Raw genomic sequence first — 19505 nt, forward strand, 5'->3', positions numbered from 1 at the left:
CTAAGAGCAGTACAACTGTAGCATGTGAAAGGAGAACAGCAACACAAAGTCACCTCAAAAGCTCAAAAACAACACCGAACTAAAGGTAAATAATAACAGCAAAGGTTTGAAAATGTTTTCAGGTTACATATATATTCCCTGCTGTTGACAGACTTTGAGCTTGTTCTGGCTGCTTCCTCTGATTTTAGCATTTCATCTCGCTCTTTGTAGTTCAGTTTGGATTCTAAGTATCATTATAACATGCCCTCAGGGATTCACTCGGCAATGTTTGGAGTTGTTAAACCAAAACAGCCTTTGTAAAGCTAAACTTTTGTAGTGTTAAAGGCTGACACTGACAAGGACATTTTACATGTGATGTCCTAACACCCTGATAAAATGTCAAAAGCTGGTAAGCTCAAAATATTGTTTCATCTAATTTCAATACCGACTTCTGTATAACAAAGAAATCAACAAAAGGAACAAGTAAGTTTGACTACTTTACGTCAGTTAAGGTTTCTTCTTTTAGTCAGTTCAGTGTTTGTAAATCCTGTCTCTTGGAAAAGACACTGTTTTCTTGATTGTATGCTATTGTAAAACTTCTACCTTACATAACAGACCTGTTAGAGTAGAATTTGGGCACATACACGACTCGTTCTGAGTGGCTCCTACTTAAAGTCCCTTGAGCTTTTACTGAACTCGGTAAATCTGCATTTTCTTTTGATTCCCCAAACTCGTGGAATGTCCTCCAGCTAACTCCATAAGGGTTGGAGTTCTTCCCTCTTTTTCAGAGTTTAGGAATTTGATTTTGAGCCACAATGTTTCAAACTATAACTATTTTTAAAAGATCACAGTGGTTTTTCACTGATTGTTTGTTGTGTTTTTGCTTGTTTTACTGTGCTTGTTTCTTGATGGCATTGAGGGAAATCTCAGTGTCCTTTCAAGAATGAACAAAGGTTTGACATGTAATGAAATGTGTTATAGAAATTACAATGACTTAGCTTAATATATGGTGTTGATTTTTTTAAAGGCTGATTTGACAACCTGTTTTATTGTCATCATCAGGCACCTTACCCCCTTAGTGGTTGGTCATAGAAATCAATATTAATGTCAGACTGTTCATAGTAAAACAATCATTTGTCACAGAATATATGGGTGAACAGACATCTTTTTAAAGTGTTATATAACATATAATATGAGATATGAAGACAACCTGTGAATCTTTACAGAGTCGAGTAAGTGATTTAGCCTTTGTCACATGGATTTGTTTCAAATGGTTGGAGTGAAAATTAGTTATTATTACAGCTACAACTGCATTACTCTTTTTACTGAGTGTGTACGGTTGTGTATTGTTCCCTTGATGGGTAAGCTACTTGTAAAATGATTTGAGTGTCGCTACCAGTAGCTTGACAGTAAACCACTACCCCATAAATAAACCAATAAAAGCTACAATAACACATCAAACACGTTTGTTACATTGAAACTTGACAGTGAACCAATTTGATTCTGATTGATTGTTACTGTGATGGTATTTTAATCCAGACCGCTCTGTACTAAAAACATGAGCAACCTAATGTTGTCTCAAGAAAGGGACTTAACTTCACCTTTAAATATTGCCATTCAAACCCGACCTTTCGACTAGCTTTACCCCGTAGCCACCATTGAAACATTTGGCAAAGGCTCAAAAGTTAAATATATAGGTTAATCATTGACTGAATGGTGAGTAATTCTACAATTTCTTTCCTCTTTCTACCTCACCATTATCTCCTCTCCTTTCCTTATTGCTTTCTTTCTTCCGAGCAACCAGAGGGATACTCCATCACGGTGAAAGCTCAAGATAAGACTCCACAAGCACAAGACGAATCGATTTCAACCTCCCTCATACAAACACCTTTTCCTGTTATTGTTAACCATTGCACACATGCGGTGTCAACCACACACCATGAGCAGATCTTTATCCTGTGGGGGGGGGGGGGGGGTTGGTTCTAGGCAAAAATATTCAAATACTGCACATATTTTACACTGCTACACATCTGCATCAACACAGAGGTGTAACGGTACTTCTCACCTCTCAGAAAAGCCATCCAGACTTACAAGATAGGCGATCTGTGGAACAGAGCTCCTCCTTAATATTTTACAACCAAGTGCTTTCTGACACATCCGCACATAAACAGACACAAACACCAGAAAGACTGCAGTCTAGCAACAAGTGCACTTTCCAGGAATGTTCTCCAACATTACAGACATTGCAAATGTTAATGTGCAAACAAAGGCATAACCATTAGCACAAGAAACTTTAATTATCTATTCATGGGGTGGGGTTGCAAGCAGCTCCAAGCACACCAAAACCTGAATCAGATTGATTCAACATCATAATATGTTTAGTTAGTGTATCATTGTGATTCCTGTCAGATACAAAAGACAGTATGAATAGATCATTTTCCTCAGAGGAAACTTTTCCTGCTCCATAAATGGAACAAATTTCATAAAGACAATGCTGTGGAGAATGACGCTAAGAGAACGAGGGACAAATCCATTTTAGTTTTTACTTCAGTCTTTGATAAACATCCATTTCCTGTTGCAGAGTTAGTATGTTTTATCAGTACTCCCGTATAGTCGGTCCAAGAGTGACACCATCACATGCTTCAGTTCAAACTCCAAGTTTATTTACTGGAAGACCACGGACAGGCTTTAGCACGGCCAGTCTTGAATTACACTTTTGAGTCATGTGGATTCTCAATGGAAATATAACTGACAGCTATTGGACGAATATCTGCAGTGGTCCAGTGCCCTTTGATGGAGGCCAATGACTTTTAAGCCCCGTTTCCACCAAGCGGTCTGGTATGGATCAGTTCAGCTTGGTATTGGTTTGGTTTGGTAAAAACTGATGCTTTTGCTTTTCCACAGACAACTGTGCCCTATTTGGTAGGCGGTGTGTAAGCCGGATGCCGTTAGCAACATCAGATACGTAATAGCGTCACATCAAAGCAGCTAATCGCTAACAGCTAACCCGCCAATAAACTCAACAATGGATAAAAACGCAGCACAAACAAAACAAACGACAGAAGACATCCAGCAGTTTATCTACTTGGTCACTGGCATATGGCTCTTTATTACAAAAACAAAATCAAGCTTTGTTTCAGAGAAGGCTCTGTGCTATGACGAGAAATACAGATGAATAAACAATCAACTGTGTATTTTTAACATGGCGGGGTTGTGTTAACCACTGTCGCACAGAAATGGGTGATTCTTACAACCAATCAACAGACTGCAGTGTTTAGGTCCACCTTTTAGAGTCGGATCGATACACTTGACACCCCAACTAAAGGGTATCAAAAAGTAGGACAGCACAGGTCAGTAATTTGGGGAACTTTCCCGGCTTTAATCAATGGAAATGCCACAAGATGTGTGCTATACCGAGATGCACCAAATTGAATTGCTTGGTGGAAACTGGGCTTTAGTAGGGGATTCAACAAGAGAATGTAAGCAAGAGGGAAAAATGTGTTCATTCAAAATGACACCAGATGAAGCTTTCTATTCTTGCTTTGATCCACAGATAAAGCACAGAGCTAAAAATAAGAGACACTCCTCATCTCCCCATGCCTGCATCTCTGTTTCCCTGCCATTCAAACCTGACAAGAGGCCTCTCCTTTAGTAGTAGTGGAGCTGCGGTGCAGTGCTGTTGAACGTGGATGGTTGCATTATGGTGCAATAGAGCTGTGAAATACAAAGCCACAACAGAGAAAACAGGTAACAGCATGTCCAGAGGACTGCGAGCTGATGGGAGAGAGGCAGGGGGCGGGAACGCGGGATGGGGCCCTACCTCCCGTGATCATAGAACTTAGAACCCTAGCCACCATGGTGGGTAGTCGTGGTCGGTGGTGGTGGTGTAGGATTTAAAGGGACACACAGAACATGCTGGAAACTCTGTACCTTTCAAAGTGCCTTCAGAAAGGGCCCAACTCACCCCCGGAACCAATAAATCTAGAGGAACGAGACCATGTTAGTTAAAGAGAAGCAGAAGACAGCAAGGAAGGAAAGATGGCTGCTAGTTTGAAACATGAGAGAGTAGAAAAGAGAGAAAGAGGGATGGAGTAAGGTTAGAAGGAAGCGATGAAAGATTTAGCTGGTTTATGTTCCTACGTTTCGTCTTTCCAGAGATTCTGAGTCCAGTTCATTGGATGAATAGGCTTTTTGTCTTGAAACAGTCAGGAAGCCATTTAATCTCAAATCTAAATTCTCAAACCAAAACATTTTGAGGCTTCAGTGACTTTTAACACCAGAGAGCTCTGAGCTGTCACTCCACCTGTCACTCGCTCTAAGTTACCTTACCGTTTTATCCTGTTTCATCTTCCCACCCTAAACAAGTACAGAATAGAAAAAAAAATCCTGGCAAAACGAACAAAGCCAGAAAAAAGAAGACAAAAGAATTCCCCAAAAGGATTAGCTTGGAAATATGGAAGGTTGTGTGTGAGGAAAAAAGAAGGGTCTCTCGAGATAGAAAGTGTACATGTGTTAAATGTGCACTGGTCTGGAAGAGTTGCTTGATTTTTCATACACCCTGGAAGATTCCCCCTGGAAAAGGAAAATCAGTTTCCATCTGTATTTCTCAAGATTTGAACGGAAACATGTAGATTTCTAAATTCAATCATCATCTCATATAGACGGCGACAAGGTTTATTACAGCTGAAAGAAATCAATCGTGTCCACTGCTCCTTGTATACATTTAAAAAAAGTTCATTTGGATAAAGTGGGTAAAAAAAAAAAGTAAGTATACCCACTAGATTTTCAAGTCTATTGCTAGCAGATGCTAGCGTTTCGGTTTTTGCATAAGGAGGCAGTGGAAAGAAAAATCCAAACCAAGCAGTTTGTCATCAATTCCTATACAGCCGAAGGGGAGGGGCAACAAGTAGATAATAAGCTAACTCCTTTTAATCTACACAAGAAGTGTGAAATCTAAACTAAAGAAAACTGAGGGTAAACTATTTATTTTCTCCTTTAATGTATCCCTGCCCCTGCGGCTGTACTAAACAACATGCAGAAGAGGGGAAGGGAGGGGGGTTGTTTTTTTTTTTCTTCGTTTCTGGCGATTTAGAGATCAACAACTCCCCCTCCCTCTAGCTCTGTATATCCACCACCATGCAACCCCGTCTCTCGGCACTCACTGGTCATGCTCAAAGGGGCCATCCCAAGCACGGCGTCTGTGGTAGACCAGGCAAGGTAGGGGAAGGAAAAGAAAGGGGCTAACACCAGCAGTCAGCTGTCCTCGCTCTGCAAACCAGCTGATTATGGAAGCCTTTCTTATTACCCAACTTGATCAATATGATGCAGGGGTTGAAGACGGGCTTCCACAGTCCGTAGCAAGGTCTGTAGAGTCAGAATGGGTGACCACCGGACTGCAACAAAAACTAGCCGGAGGGCCTACAAGGATGGTCGACGGAAAGGGAGGGTTCTACCGCAGAGTAGCGCCTGTTTTTGTACTAGCTCACTAATTGGGTTTCTCTGGACTCGGCCAAACCAAATGAAAAAAGCAAAAACAAAACAAAAAAGGCTCAGGCTCAAATCAAGCAGGACTCAGAAAGATGTGGAAAGACTACCGACCAGCCAGCTCCTTCTCCTTACTCCTTCTCTTTTTCTCCATGCGTTTCAGTCTCTTCTCCTCCCTGCGCTTGGCCTCCTCGGCCTCCTGGCTGCGCCGGCACTTGTGGAAGTTCTCCACCACAACACCGACGAACATGTTGAGCACAAAGAAAGCCACAATCAGCAGGAAGGAGATGAAGTAGAGCAGCATCCACGGATTGTAGTTCATTATTGGCTGGAAGAAACAGAACACAGAGGTTTTATAGTTTTGGCATTAATTTGGAGAAGCCAAATTTTCTTATTATGGCCATTATGATTAAGGTAAATGTTAGTATAACTATCCTTTCATGTGCTAAAACTAAATGAAGTTAACATATTTACCTGCTGGTCAACTCCTACAGCATCTAGACCGTCATACATAATATCCACCCATCCATCTTTTGATGCCAAAACAAACAGAGACATCAGGGCCTGAGACAGGGAGAAGGGGAGTCGGTGGATTAGAATTATTTACTTGCATTAAAGCCAGGTGCACACTGTACAATTTCAGCATGTTCAGTCGTTTAGAGTCATACCATTAAAACAAACAATTAGTAACAAAAAGGCGTCAAAAATCACCATGGCCTCAGCAGGCAAGCCTGTTCAATCTGTCTAACCCCTGTGACCATGAAAGAAACGTTGGCAGGATATATATGCAGACCTCCAGCTCACAGTTTATTTGTCAAAATTTCTGCTATTTATGGTGCTGCTAGTGTTAATTTGTGATACAGATTCTGTGTGTACAATATGTGAGAGGGAGGGCCAGTGTTTAGCTGTTCGCTTCCCTGTTGTGTTTAGTTGTGCATATGAGACAACTGAAATACACATAGATCTTCAACTGCATTCACTGAGAGTTTTACATTTACAATTGTGAATACTCTGTCTTGATTAAACTTGTACAGTGTCAGCTCTCAGGTTGTACCCGACAGTGAGCATCAATTTTGAGCTTTGGTCATGCATCACAAATGATTCAGATGTACCGAGTGAACTGACATTCCACCACGACTTTTCCACAATCGTACAGTGTACATAGGGCTTAAAAGGCATGCAGACACTTCTTACTGTAGACATTCCATAACATACTTCATCATCTGATAATAGTCTTTGGAATTTGGATGCATCACCTGTCCGAGGTTGTCAAAGTTGTACTTGTGTCTGACCCATCTATGGTTGTTCAGTAAGCAGTCTGACTTGTTGGTTATGTTCCTTACATCTTCCCCTTGACAAACAAAGAATTTCCCCTTGAAGAGCTGCAGAGAAAACAAACAAACACACATGTTTTAAGGTTAAGTGTTTCATATCTGATTGTAGTATGTTATTTGTAATTTCACAATATGGTGACTGCCATTTTGGCCCACCTTATCCTTGTCTACAAATCAATCAATATGACCATATATCTGACTGACATTAATGCAGTATCATAAAATGAGCTGCACGTTTGTCATTTCATCTTCTGATTCTTTGCATTAAAGATAGATAGATAGATAGATAGATAGATACTTTATTGATCCTGAGGGAAATTCAGGGCATCCAGTAGCAGTATACAGACAGGCAGGACACAAGACATTGGTTACAATACACACCCGCTGTCCCCCCTCCCCTCTGTATACAATACAATAATCCCCCAAACAAGATTTAGCAGCCCCTATGTGACTAAGAGTAAAGGTTAAACCTGTGCAGTTAGCATTGGCATTAAAACTTATATAGTATGTAAATAACCTGTGAGGAGAGAAAAACATGTGCTGGTTAAAAGAGACCTGTAAACAGTTTAAAGAGCCTTAGAAACAAAGTGCTGACCTTCTCGAAACTAGTTACATGTGCATGTACAGAGGTCTTTGAGGTAGTGCCAGAGGTGTGAGTACAGTCATTAAACAGTCAATGCAGGAATGCAAATTGGGCTCAGCAACATAAAGGAGCAGTGATTAGCATTAAGTGTCCAAAACAATAAGGTGAAACCAGGAGTGATTAGGGTGATTGCCTAAAACCCAGCACAGCAGCATATTTCTATAGGTATACACACATCTCAAATGTTTAACTTTACATTTCAGTCAAGCAACTCATGTTTGACTAGTTTACAATATGATAAAGTCTCAGCTCTAGCCTAATTCCTCCTCACAGTTTAAGTTTACATGCAGACATTTGAGAAGTGAAATGTCGGAGCCTACAGGTGGATGCAGGGGGGATGATGGGCACTGACCAACAGTGCAGTGCTGGAGCAGGTCAGAGCTCCGAATGACAGAACAATGGGAGAGACCTGGTTTCTTGCATCTTAAAAAAACGGCAACCAGTAATTGGAAAGAGATGTTGTCAGATGATTGTTGAGAATGAGGCATGCCAAATGTGAAGACAGTGCACCACGACTGCCTAAACTAGCTTTCAGGCATAGCCTCTTCCTTTATATACCAAGAGCCATTCTTTAATTGATTTGAATGAATTTTAATTGATAGTGCTGTGTTTTTTTTCGAGGCAGAACGTTCTTCTTTGTGGCAGCAGTGAGACCAGTTAGGAAGTTAACTACCACTGCTGCTCATATAGGGAATGGTCGCCTCAAAAGATGGAAAATATAGCAGAAAAACTTCCTGCAGCAAGTTTTTTTTCTTCATGTTCACAACGTCAGAAGAATACATTTTTCCTACATAGTTTTTATGCCAAGCTAAGATGACCAGTTTCTACCTGTAGCATTATACACTTACTTCACAGGCCTGATAAAGTTACCAATCTTCTCATAAAGCAAAGCTGTCGATTTAGTACCACAGATAAAGTGCCAGTATTAGAAAAGCTGACCATCAGAAACCGATTTCTTTTCTTTAAAGCTTAGGAATGATTGGAAATAAATTACATGTTCATAATAAAACACTGACTGTTAAGTAAAGTAGGTTTTTGTTATCTTTTTTAAAAACTGCCCCACGTGAGTTTCAAATTGCATGTGAAGTAAAAACTAAAAAGGTATTCTATTATCCATGCATTCACAATTAAATAAAGATTTCTCAGAATTAAAATTCCACATTCTAGAAAGATGAAACCAGTCATTCACTCCTTGGTGAACGGTATTTGTTGATGCAAGGAGTTTCAAAACTGTTTACTGCTCGGCTCTGACATTACCCGTCATTTCAAATGATACATCAGACTGCAGTAAAACCATAAATATAGTGAAGGTACATTTCTACCCAAACAATGCCTGATATGCATCCTAATAAGCTGTGTTAGTATCAAAGGTTTAAGTTTAAAAGGCCCTAACATATCAAAGTCGTGCATGAAACTAAATGTAAAAAATACAGCAATGGCTGCCTTTTTGAAAATGATATCCCAAAAAATATTACTGAATGACTATGACTGTGTTGGCAACATTTCCAACATTTGAGGGTATGCATGAATCCTGTGGAATTCACTTTGAGTTTCTCTCTCTAGGCCATCATGGTATCAGCACAGCCATTAACCCTTCATGACACCATTTTACTCAGACAGATGGTTTGAGGACATAAACATGCACGGCAGAGAGACAGGCGCCTGAGATGTGCCCCGGCCACAGAGCTGGTTAATATAGATTGGTCCTATGGTCGAGAGCCAGGAAATCTCCATTGCGACCCTAAAAGAATATATAAAGTGTCCTACTGCATGATTTATAGTGTACGATTTGTTCTGAGATGTCCTTGTGTTTGCTTTACATAAACAAGTGAGGAGAAGGTGAAACTGTATGTCGGGCTATCTTCTCTTGGCACTTTATACCTTTTTGTTTTTCTCTTTATTTCCCTCTTCCTCTTCTCTGCCCTCACCTGTACTCCCAGGATGCCAAAGATAATGAAGAAGGCGCAGCAGATGACCACAATGTTACCGATGGGCTTCAGTGACGACATCAGGGTCTCGACCACCAGCTTCAGCCCTGGGGCTCTGCTAATCACACTGGAAGACAACATACAATAGGATGTTAGTGTACTGCCTGTATGTGTGTTTGAGTGTGTATGTTTGTGCAGTGGACCCCTAAGGCCACTTGCAGCACCGCTCACACCAGATGGAGCAGGAATGCCTGCAGCTCTTCAACCTGCAACCACAACACACCCTCAGGCCCTAACACACTCAAAGATACACGCATACACTCTCTCTTTTTCCCTGATTACTCCAGATTTACGACAGTCAGAAAACCTTATTCTCATTCACACTTTTATTAGCTTTTCAAAATAAAACACATCTTGGCTTATAGACAAATGAAATCCTCTTTCATTCACTTCAGCCCTTCGTTAAAAAAACTGTTTTGATTTTTTTTTTTTAAAATGTTCATATCTGCTGTCAAGTAAACAGACATCTAATTAAGCGAGCGAATAAAGTGTAGCGACTTGTAATTACCACCAGTACGGCACCCAGCTGAGCTTCTCCAGCAGTGTAGGACAGAAACACATATGACGTTCATAAAACCTGCCAATGTACGTATACTCACAATCACTGCAGGTACGACTTACAAAGAGGGCCAACGTACATGCACATGCACACACATGCAACACACACACACACACACACAAACACCGAAGTCATGTATCATCTTCTGTATCTATCACATAAAAAGGGTGAAAAGAGCCAAACAGGCAGTGAGACTGTTGAGGTGCTAATCTGCTCTGCTGATGTCGATTAGTCTTTGTCTGTATTGTATGTTTTCTCCTGAAGAGACAGCTGAGGGAAGGAAAAGTCGATAGCACATTAAGAGAAGACATGAGATAATAAAAGGCCAGGACTGACAACGGCCTCTGATCAATAGCCCTGATCAGGGAAAAGCGAATCTATGGCTACACCTCATTACTTCGCAGCTGACTGCCTCTCTTGACAAGCTTGCTGGGAAAACCATGTTAAGATGCAGTACCACTGCCAAGCTAGAGAGGGCACTATTGTTCAAGGGCTTATATTCTGCATGTGTATCCTCTGAAGATCAATGCAGGTACGCTGGCAAGACAACACTTTTGATTATTGAATTGCTCAGCAAAGGAAGGGATCTAAGCCCAGTGTCATTGATTTCAGTTTGAAAAAAGACTTAAATCTTCAATCGAAGGGCTTATGGCACAACTTGTTTAACTTGAATTGCAATAATAAATGCATGAAGGGTGTTGTTCTTTTTCCGCACAATATTAAGCTTATTTTGATGGTGCTTTCACTTTCAATTAACATTTCATTAGAATATCTATAGCTTCTGATCTACTAAGAAAATAACTTAAAAAGTAACTTCAGAAGAAGAATATTCATCGCTGACTTTTTAGTGTAGACTTTTGATCATGTCACACATCATATCCTCCTTCTTACAAGCTGTATTAACTGTAAAGGCTTATTAAGGAGGATAACGAAGGAGAGAGAGGCCTCAGATGCTGAGATGGGCTTCTCTCCATCAAAGTCGATTTGCATATGACACAGCAAGAGGATGCGAAGAAGCTGGATGGTGAGGGAGCCATGCAACTTCCTCTCTACTTGAGTTTTTAGCAGGTTACAGCATGTCCTTGTTTTGTGTGCTACACAAAGGAGCAGAGGTATTCTGCTGCAATACAGCTGCATCTGCACCACCTATCCACCAGCATATTCTTCAAACTTGGGAAAGAGAACAACAAGTCGGTCAACAAGGTGCCTGTGCAAACGCTGAGAGTATTTAAGAGAAATAGGTGAGTGAGAAGATAAACAAGAATAAAAAATAAGGTAGCTGCTACTTCCTCCTTCTCTGTTGTTTAAACTTGTATGTGTATTTTTATTCTCCTGCTATACTCTTTTTCAAGCTACGGCTTCCTCTGTCTTTAGCTGTCAGACTTTGCCACTTGCTGTGACTGCACCTGGAGCTAAATGTGTAAAATGTTAACGCGAACTGTAAGCCTTTGAATTGGTGTGCCACACAAACACAATCCAAATGTTTTGAAAAATGGTAATTATGGACTAATTGAATTGGCTGCTACCAGGACTGTCACAAACAAGCCATGAGGGAAATACAAATGACAACACAAGTGTTAAGGCACACAAACAACCCAATGGAAGCCTGGGGATAATTACATCATCATCAAGTGACGGATGGGCTCAAGAGGCAGACCTGACAGGGACAACCACATGGGGAGGGGGGGTTATTAGTTAACAAAGCAGTCGGCCAGCATGACCTCACAAACGCCACAATGCTGTTTAAATCAGTTTACCGCCAATGAACTCAGAGGGAGTGTGTCAGGTACAATTAATTGACAAACTTTGGTGAGGCAGGTTTTTTTAGGTTGCAAGCTGAATTGTTGGTGTTGGTGTTATTGGGTAACATGAAAGTGGCAAATAGTGAAACAGGGTTCAAACCTCTGGGCCATCCCTGAGGCCAACCCTTAGGTCAGGTAGTAGGCTTGACGAATGACTGAGGTGGTGGTGGTGGTGGTGTGTGTGTGTGTGTGTGTGTGTGTGTGTCCAGTTAAACAAAGCTGATGAATCCCTACTCTAACCTTTGTTGACCATCGCCTCTTGTGCATTCTAATCCTGTCATCAGTATCTCTAATGAGAGCAAACACGTGCCTACAAACATAGTAGGACTACAAAGCCATGTGCCTGCTGCAGTAATATTCAGACAGACAGCAAGAAGTGTTAGAATATGATGATGGTGTTTTCTGTGTGAACCTTATGTGTGCTGTGCTGCCAGAGGGGGAAACAGAGATGAGCTGTTATAATATATAACAAGCTGATATTCAAACTAACACAGATGCTTTATGGGTTATAAAGCTGTGCCAGTTGTATGGTATGTTGAATAAGAAAGTGTTGCTTTCATAAGTTGTGTATTTGAAAATCAGCTTTTACTAACAATGCATCCACAGCACCATACAGACTTGTCAAAAAAAACAAAAAAACAGCATTTCTGTCAATTGTTTTGTTACATTGGTCTTCTAACGTTTTGTTTTTACTAGGATTAGGTGAAACAAATAAACCAATGACTTAAAATTAAAATTCATTCTTAAGTGACTCTTAAAGATCGTTATTTCACCTTTATTAAGTAGGGATGGGTCATAATTTTATTGAATATTCTAATATTCAGTAATTTAAACGTTTTCTGTTTGCTAACTGTCATTAAACAGCAAACGAAGAAGAAGGAAGGAATTTGGGGCTGCGTTAAACATAAGATAGAAGGCGAAAACATGTGAAAGAGAAAAGAATCTGAAATCTTTCCTTTCACTTACAAAGCTCTTAATCGTCAGGCATCTTATCTAACAGTTATAGAGCTGTATCACAGCATGCAGGCCTACTCGCGGCACCTACAGTCTTGAATTGTAATATGGGAGGTAGAGCCTTCAGAGGTGCTACATGTCAACCGAGGCAGGCAAGTCTTGTCTCGCAGGTTCTTCTGGATTGTTGGTGAGGACAGCCTGCTGTTATGGACCGACCCCCCCACACACACACAGATGAACACCATTTATATGAAGTGTGCATGCAGCTGAGAGAAGTTAAAAGCTAACGTTATGCTACAAGCTAACTACAATGCAGTCAGTTTATTTTGACGTCACAATCGCTTTACCAATCTAATCTGTGGTTTTGACATGCTAGCAAGAACGTAGTTTAATAAATTGTTTATTAACCTAATATTTGCAAGAGCACTGAAAAACAAGACTAAAGGCTGTAAGGCGGATTAGTGAGAGAGTTCTCGGCTTGATGACGTTTAATGTCTCCGACAAACAAACAAACATCTTTTAAGCTTGTGTTGACCACAGATCTTATTTGAGGCGCTTAACTACAAACCCATTCAAAATCCCCATTGACTTTTAGAATTTAGAACCCATGGCGCCAAAATGCTAACTCACTTTCAGGTCTTAGGACTCATTCCTGTGCCATTCTATAGCCTCCTCTCTCTGTAAGTCAACTACCTTTACAAATGACATTACACGATTACTTAATGTAACTTGTCTGCACCCTCAGGAGAGGAGACAGCACAACCACAGAGCAGCCCAAATCACTATTTCTCTTTGCCCTCTCCATTTTCTCCCTCACTCACTCTCATCATAAAGTCTTCCTAATCCCATTTCTCAATCTGTCATTTTGCATTTCTCACAAAGTAAAGATGTTCCCCCCAGAGAAATTGCCCTGTACTCCACTGTATTCTTTCACAAAAGTAAAAAGGTGTCCAATTTTCTACTGTCATTGGTACATATGTCCTAATCTGGCTTTAAATCTCTCCTTCTCAATTTTAATTCAGCATCAGACACGGCTATCTCTCTCTGGGCAATAATAAGTGTGGGCAAACAGTTGAATGACTTGTGAGAACGGAAATTCACCAGCATTTACCGTCAAGTGCTCAGGCTGTAGAGGTTGCACAACATGTTATTTTGGAAGAAACTATAGTGTTTCCTTAACTATTTTAAAAGACGCTTTTTCAAAAGCATCAACAACAGTCTTTACTACCCGTCATGACTTGTTTGATCTAAGTGCAGATTTACTTTACTTCTTGTTCTTAGCAAGTCTGGAAATATTGATAGCATTGTTTCAAACCTGCATAAAATTATAATCTATAAAGTTAAAGGGAGAAACAACAAAGAAAAGGACCACAAATTGACATATGGTGTCTAGACTTCAGTATGAATGTCACAGAGGCATAATCGGGGGACCAAGTGATTCCACGTCTGTATCACTATCACAATAAAAACAGAGCTGTTAAAGGGGATAGATGGGATGTGTTTGTCTATATGTAAAGCTCCTGCTGGTGCCGTATCAAAATGAAAAAACAAAGAGTTAAAGAAGACAGAGCTTTGTTACTGTACTGTTGAGTAATCGCAATATGAAAAAGGACAATTTCTGTGCACGCGAGATATAGCTTGTTAGAGAATACCGATGGCTTCTACAGCGACAGCAGAGAATTGGGTGTAGTGAATCTGGCAGGTATAGGAGACACACTCGTGAAGAGCTTTGACTTTCTCTATTTTAGAAGCTTTTAGCTTCAGTAGTACCTCGTCCTAAATACTTGAACTTGGCATGGCTCAAGTATAGTGGACGAAAAAAAAAAAAAAGAACTCAACCTTTGGCACCTTTTACTCAGGCTTTATCTGCTGTTTGACAGAATGATTCATGTTCATTCTAAACTGCAAATATTTAAAGAAATCAAAAAAGGAAAAGAATAATCAGAGGTCCCTGTCATGGTTTGGTTTTGTTCTGTATTTAATCTTGTTTTAGTTTTCATTATTTCCCTCGTGTTCTGTGTATGTATGATTCCTAGTGTGGTTTACTTTAGTCCTTAGTGTGTTTCCCTGTATCCTTGTGTTCTTCTATGTTGTCTGTAGGCTTGTTTTCCTGTTACTTGTGTTTTCAGGTTCTTAGTTTGGCGTTTAATGTTTCCTAGTCTTGTTTTAAGTGTTTCCTGTTTTATTTTGTAATATCTTGTTTTAGTTCAAGTCTTTTCATTGTCAGGTTTTACTTTGTACATGTCCTCAGTGTTCTGGTCTTGTGTTCTTTGTTCCTTGTGTTTCCCGCCTTTGTGATTACCCTGACGTTCCTCACCTGTCTCGTTAGTCTCACCTGTGTGATTACCCCTTGTCTATTTAGTCTCTGTGTCTGCCTCAGTTTCTTGTTGGTTCATTGTCTTGTCTTTGTCAGATGTCAGTTGTCGTGGCCTGTTGTTTCCTCTCCCTACTCCCTGTGTTTCTCCTCGTGGCCTTTTTGGATTTCCTTTGCTTTTGCTTTTCGGAACGTTTTGGATTTTTCCTCGTAAGTTTTTGTTTTATCTTTTGTTAATAAATTTTGGTTATTCTGCACTTGGCTCCCCCTCTCCTGTTTCCTACCCGGAACGTGACAGTCCCTTTATTAAGAATAAACTGTCCTCTAAATACGCTGAGTGTATCAAGTGTGACTGCTATGCTCGTAAAAATGATATGGCAATATATCATCATGTATAGATGCAAGTGTTGCAGAATCAATATGACTTAAAAAGATGCGATCACAGTTTGGAAATACAATGGACCTGTTATGGTGCGGTTCATAATAACGTCATTGCTGTATCTCTGGGATTTAAATACTTTTAAATACTTTTTAAGATTTTGGTTGAATTTAACGTCCTTTAACGACAGTTATTGATATTCATGTGCTCTGAAAAAGAAACAAAAACAATCTGTCATCTTTAGCAGTCATGTAAAAACAACCAATGTTGGCACTCGGTACACGTATTATAAACCAATCAAGCCTCTCTACTCCATGCATGCATGAGCACCACACTCAAAGCATGAGCTGAAATCCGCTTCCTGACCAGTGGTGCTTATGCATGTAAGTGAGGGGCATGGCTTTTGAGGGAGCAAAGAGGGGAGGGGATGGGTGAATACTGAGAACGGAGAGGATGCGACTTTCAAAATCATGCTGGTATTCAAAAATTACCGACCCTGGCTTTAAAGTGTTTGAAGTTGTAGCATCGCCATTATCCAAAGTCAATATTATTATATGTATCGTATCGCAGCAACATCGCAATACGTATCATCAGCATGCTAATGGTACTAACGGCTAAATTCCACCAGCTGCGTGTTTGGTCCGTCTCCGTTACGGCAGCGGTGGTGATATGTGTGTGCTTCCACTGGCTCCACTGCGCTCTGTCTTAGCTCCGGCAGTCCGGAGCCCTATGTAGCAGAGTTGCAAGGCTTCTGTTTTTGCCGGAAGCCGGAAAACAGCATTTCAATGCAGCACAGAAAAGAATGAGCAGGACGGGAAGTCAGACAATGACAAAACATAAAAACAGCCGGTTTATTTTGAGAATAAAACAGTTTGTTTTGACGGTTAAATGACCGTGTTTGTTTTTTTTGTTTCTGTAGAGTTTTATACCACGTACATCATATCTGACACTGTCAAAAATCTATAAAGTTACAGCGGGAATTCCTTTGTCTTTTAACACTCCGACTGTCCAGCTGTGCTCTTCGTGCTGCACGCTGAGAACGCAGCCGGTGGGTGTTGACGGACGAGGGAGCATAGAGCCGTAACGGATCGGAGCGGACACGCAATGCCAATTTATCTGCTGGAAGTTCAGGGTAAGGCAAAGACAATGAGGCAAATCATAAAGAAACGGAAGCAGTGCGCACACAACACTTGCTGCTTTTCTTCAACTTGTGCTCTCTCTCTCTCTCTCTCTCTCTCTCTCTCTCTCTCTCTCTCTCTCTCTCTCTCTCTCTCTCTCTCTCTCTCTCTCTCTCTCTCTCTCTCTCTCTCTCTCTCTCTCTCTCTCGCTCGCTCGCTCGCTCGCTCTTCCTGTCACACGCATGCACACTAATTGGGGATGTAAATACAAATACACTCTCCAAAGTGCTTATTTCTGCCATAGTTCTTCATAAATAAACATAATTGAGCAATTTTAGAATAACACGCATGAATCAACAATAAAATTGATGCCTGCAAACAAACACACACACACGCATCTCAAAAGCTAAACAAGGACCTAAAAAAAGGTCACTTTGTTTCCACCTCTTTAAAAATATAAGAGATTCACTTCTTGAAGTTTTATCAATGGTATAGAAATGATGTCAATTTAAATAATATAATAAATAATACCTCAAATAATATTTTTTTTCTTCAGCAAGTTGTGTCCCAAGGTGTACGACTTGATTCCTCCTTACAGTTTAAGAGGGAGTCGTCTGTTATCTCAAGGTGCTTGCATTTCCGGATCCTTGTAATAGGCACTTACCGTAGTGGCCTCAGGGTCCTTAGGAGCCTCAGCACTCTGAGCATGCCCAGGATCTTGGTACCGGAATTGGAGATGAGAGACACCAGGATGTCAATAACGGAAATCATCACCAACATCCCATCCAGAATGTTCCAGCTGCTCCTTAGGTATGATTTGTCCCCAAAACACCAGCCCAAAGCCACAATCTAGACACATACCACACATATAGGAGAAAGAATACAAGTTAGTGTAATAAAATAATTCTGAAAGCACTGCTGGATTCCCCTAAAATAAACCTATGACACATGAGGAATAAATCAGATATTCAATATGTTTAATATTGCTGTGTTTGTACTTCTGCAGCTCTGTTGGAATTAGGAATCATTAGGAATTGATGCTGAACATCCTCTGTCTGCAGCCTACTTTTCAGAGCCATTGCTTACTTAAAGCATGGAATTCAAATGCTGCAGCACCCCCAACCTCATATCTAATACTATAACTTCCAATTGAATTCTGCCCAGAAAACAATTTGAAATCCTAAAAATAACAGAAAGTCTTTTATTCTAGCTCAAACTTTTTCACTGAGGCCACACTCCATGAATATATAAACCTCAACTGCAACTGCAGAGATGAAAGAGCAATACAGTAGAGAGTGAGATGGATAGATTATGTACATTAGTGGATGTTGCGTATGAAAAATGTGGCAGGGGAACGATCAAAGGGGCCGATCAAACTTTATGAAAAACAGCCTGACAGCCTCCTTGGAATCCTCTCTCTGCCTAATAATTAAACAGGAATAAATTACATTTTATTGTTGTGCCTATAATTTCGAGGTAATAACACTGAGGCGTGGGATTGGCAGAGAACAAACAAGCAAAGAAATCTACAGAGCGCAGAGCAGAGTGCGGCACTTGTAATTTTAGCTGCACATATTCTTAACCTACAGTGTAAGTTTAAAAGTAAAAAAAATGGCACTGGCATTGTCAGCCCGTTTTTACTTCTCGTGCACGGATTCGCTTATCTGAACAGCAAATCAGAAAGCTTCCTCTCACAATCTGCGCAGGGTGACTGCTGACACTGATTCAACATGTGGAATTGGCCAAAAAAAGGCCAACTGGTGCCAATAGGTAGTGATGGAGCTAGACATACCGCAAAAACTTGAGCGTCATAAGCATCACTTGTATTAATTTGTACTTCAGTTCAAGCGATTAAATACTAAATGAAATAAACCAGCATTTTTTGTAAATGTAGTGAAGGAGTGTGTCGTTGTGTGTGCAGGTCCTTCGTTTGTGAGCCCTCCCCTTGCGTCACACTGGGACCAAAAATAGAGGCAAAGGCTTCCAATGAGTGACACCCATGAACTTTTCTCCCCTCTGTCTCTGCGTGCTCCTGTTCATGCCTGGGTAGACCTTCATTGAAAGCTGGTCCATTTGAATTCTGTCGAGACAATCTTTCCAGGCTGTAATGAAATGAGTGTGTTTTTTTTTGTGTGGTATGTGTTCACTTTCTGTTTAAGTCTCAATCTCTCCTTCTGTTTTTCCTAATCCTCTGACTTTCTTTTGTATTTGTATGATAACAAAACATTGGGTCTTCAAGCAGAATGTATAGTCGCTGTAGAAACTGGCTTTTAATGCAAAATATGATCATTGTATGTGTCCAAAGCTACAGGAAAAAAAAAAAAATTTGCAAAAAATTATTACAACATACCACGGTTTTATTTGGAAATGATACAAACTGAAACAAATAAGTCTCTCTCACAGAAAGATTTTAAAAACTGTGTTAATTGATTTACAGTTTCTTACCTTAATAGCCATCTCTGCCACAAAGATTGCTGTAAAAATGTAGTTGGACAGTGTGAGGAAGATACGCTCCTGTAGTAGAGAAGGAGGATAGACCTGGTTAAGTGTACATGCTATTGGGTCATTCACAGTGATTTAAAAGTCACATTTCAAGCATGGTTTTCTACAGAGTTTTTTTCCTCGTCTGCCTCTGCATTGATCTAGTTTACACCTGAATAATGTATGAGGAAGCGATGTTCCTGTTGCACTCGCTAATGATGGCTAGCAGGCAATTACAAAGTTTATTATTTATTAGCACGACGGGAAATAGTCAAACAAAGCATCTGAGTCTGAACTGTTTCCGTTTAACAGTGAAAAAATACTCTGGGAGCAAGGGGCCTAACTGTATACCACCTGTGGAACACTTGATGAAAAGATTATGTGTTGTGAACAAGGATTTTAAACTGCACATGTACTTTTACAAATTAAACAAGAAAACAGCATCACACACATTTCTTTCTTCAGAAAAA

At 40.3% G+C, this 19505-nt stretch overlaps 1 protein-coding gene across 14 annotated transcripts in view; it reads right to left on the reverse strand.

Moving 5' to 3' along the window:
- Window positions 1–19505, reverse strand: part of cacna1g (calcium channel, voltage-dependent, T type, alpha 1G subunit) — a 166518-nt gene that overhangs the window by 39123 nt on the left and 107890 nt on the right. For 8 of the 14 annotated variants that reach the window (XM_079372670.1, XM_079372669.1, XM_079372664.1 and 5 more), the window contains 7 exons: window positions 19000–19068; window positions 17219–17403; window positions 9369–9495; window positions 6720–6845; window positions 5938–6027; window positions 5599–5791; window positions 3910–3960 (listed from right to left, as the gene is read on the reverse strand). In XM_079372670.1, the coding sequence (XP_079228796.1) occupies window positions 3910–3960; window positions 5599–5791; window positions 5938–6027; window positions 6720–6845; window positions 9369–9495; window positions 17219–17403; window positions 19000–19068 (841 nt within the window). Of the gene's footprint in view, window positions 1–3909; window positions 3961–5577; window positions 5792–5937; window positions 6028–6719; window positions 6846–9368; window positions 9496–17218; window positions 17404–18999; window positions 19069–19505 lie in introns of all 14 variants that reach the window. The other 6 variants (XM_079372658.1, XM_079372668.1, XM_079372667.1 and 3 more) reach the window with 2 other exon arrangements.

The sequence above is a fragment of the Symphodus melops genome (assembly GCF_947650265.1).
Source record: "Symphodus melops genome assembly, chromosome: 21".
Lineage (NCBI taxonomy): Eukaryota > Metazoa > Chordata > Actinopteri > Labriformes > Labridae > Symphodus > Symphodus melops.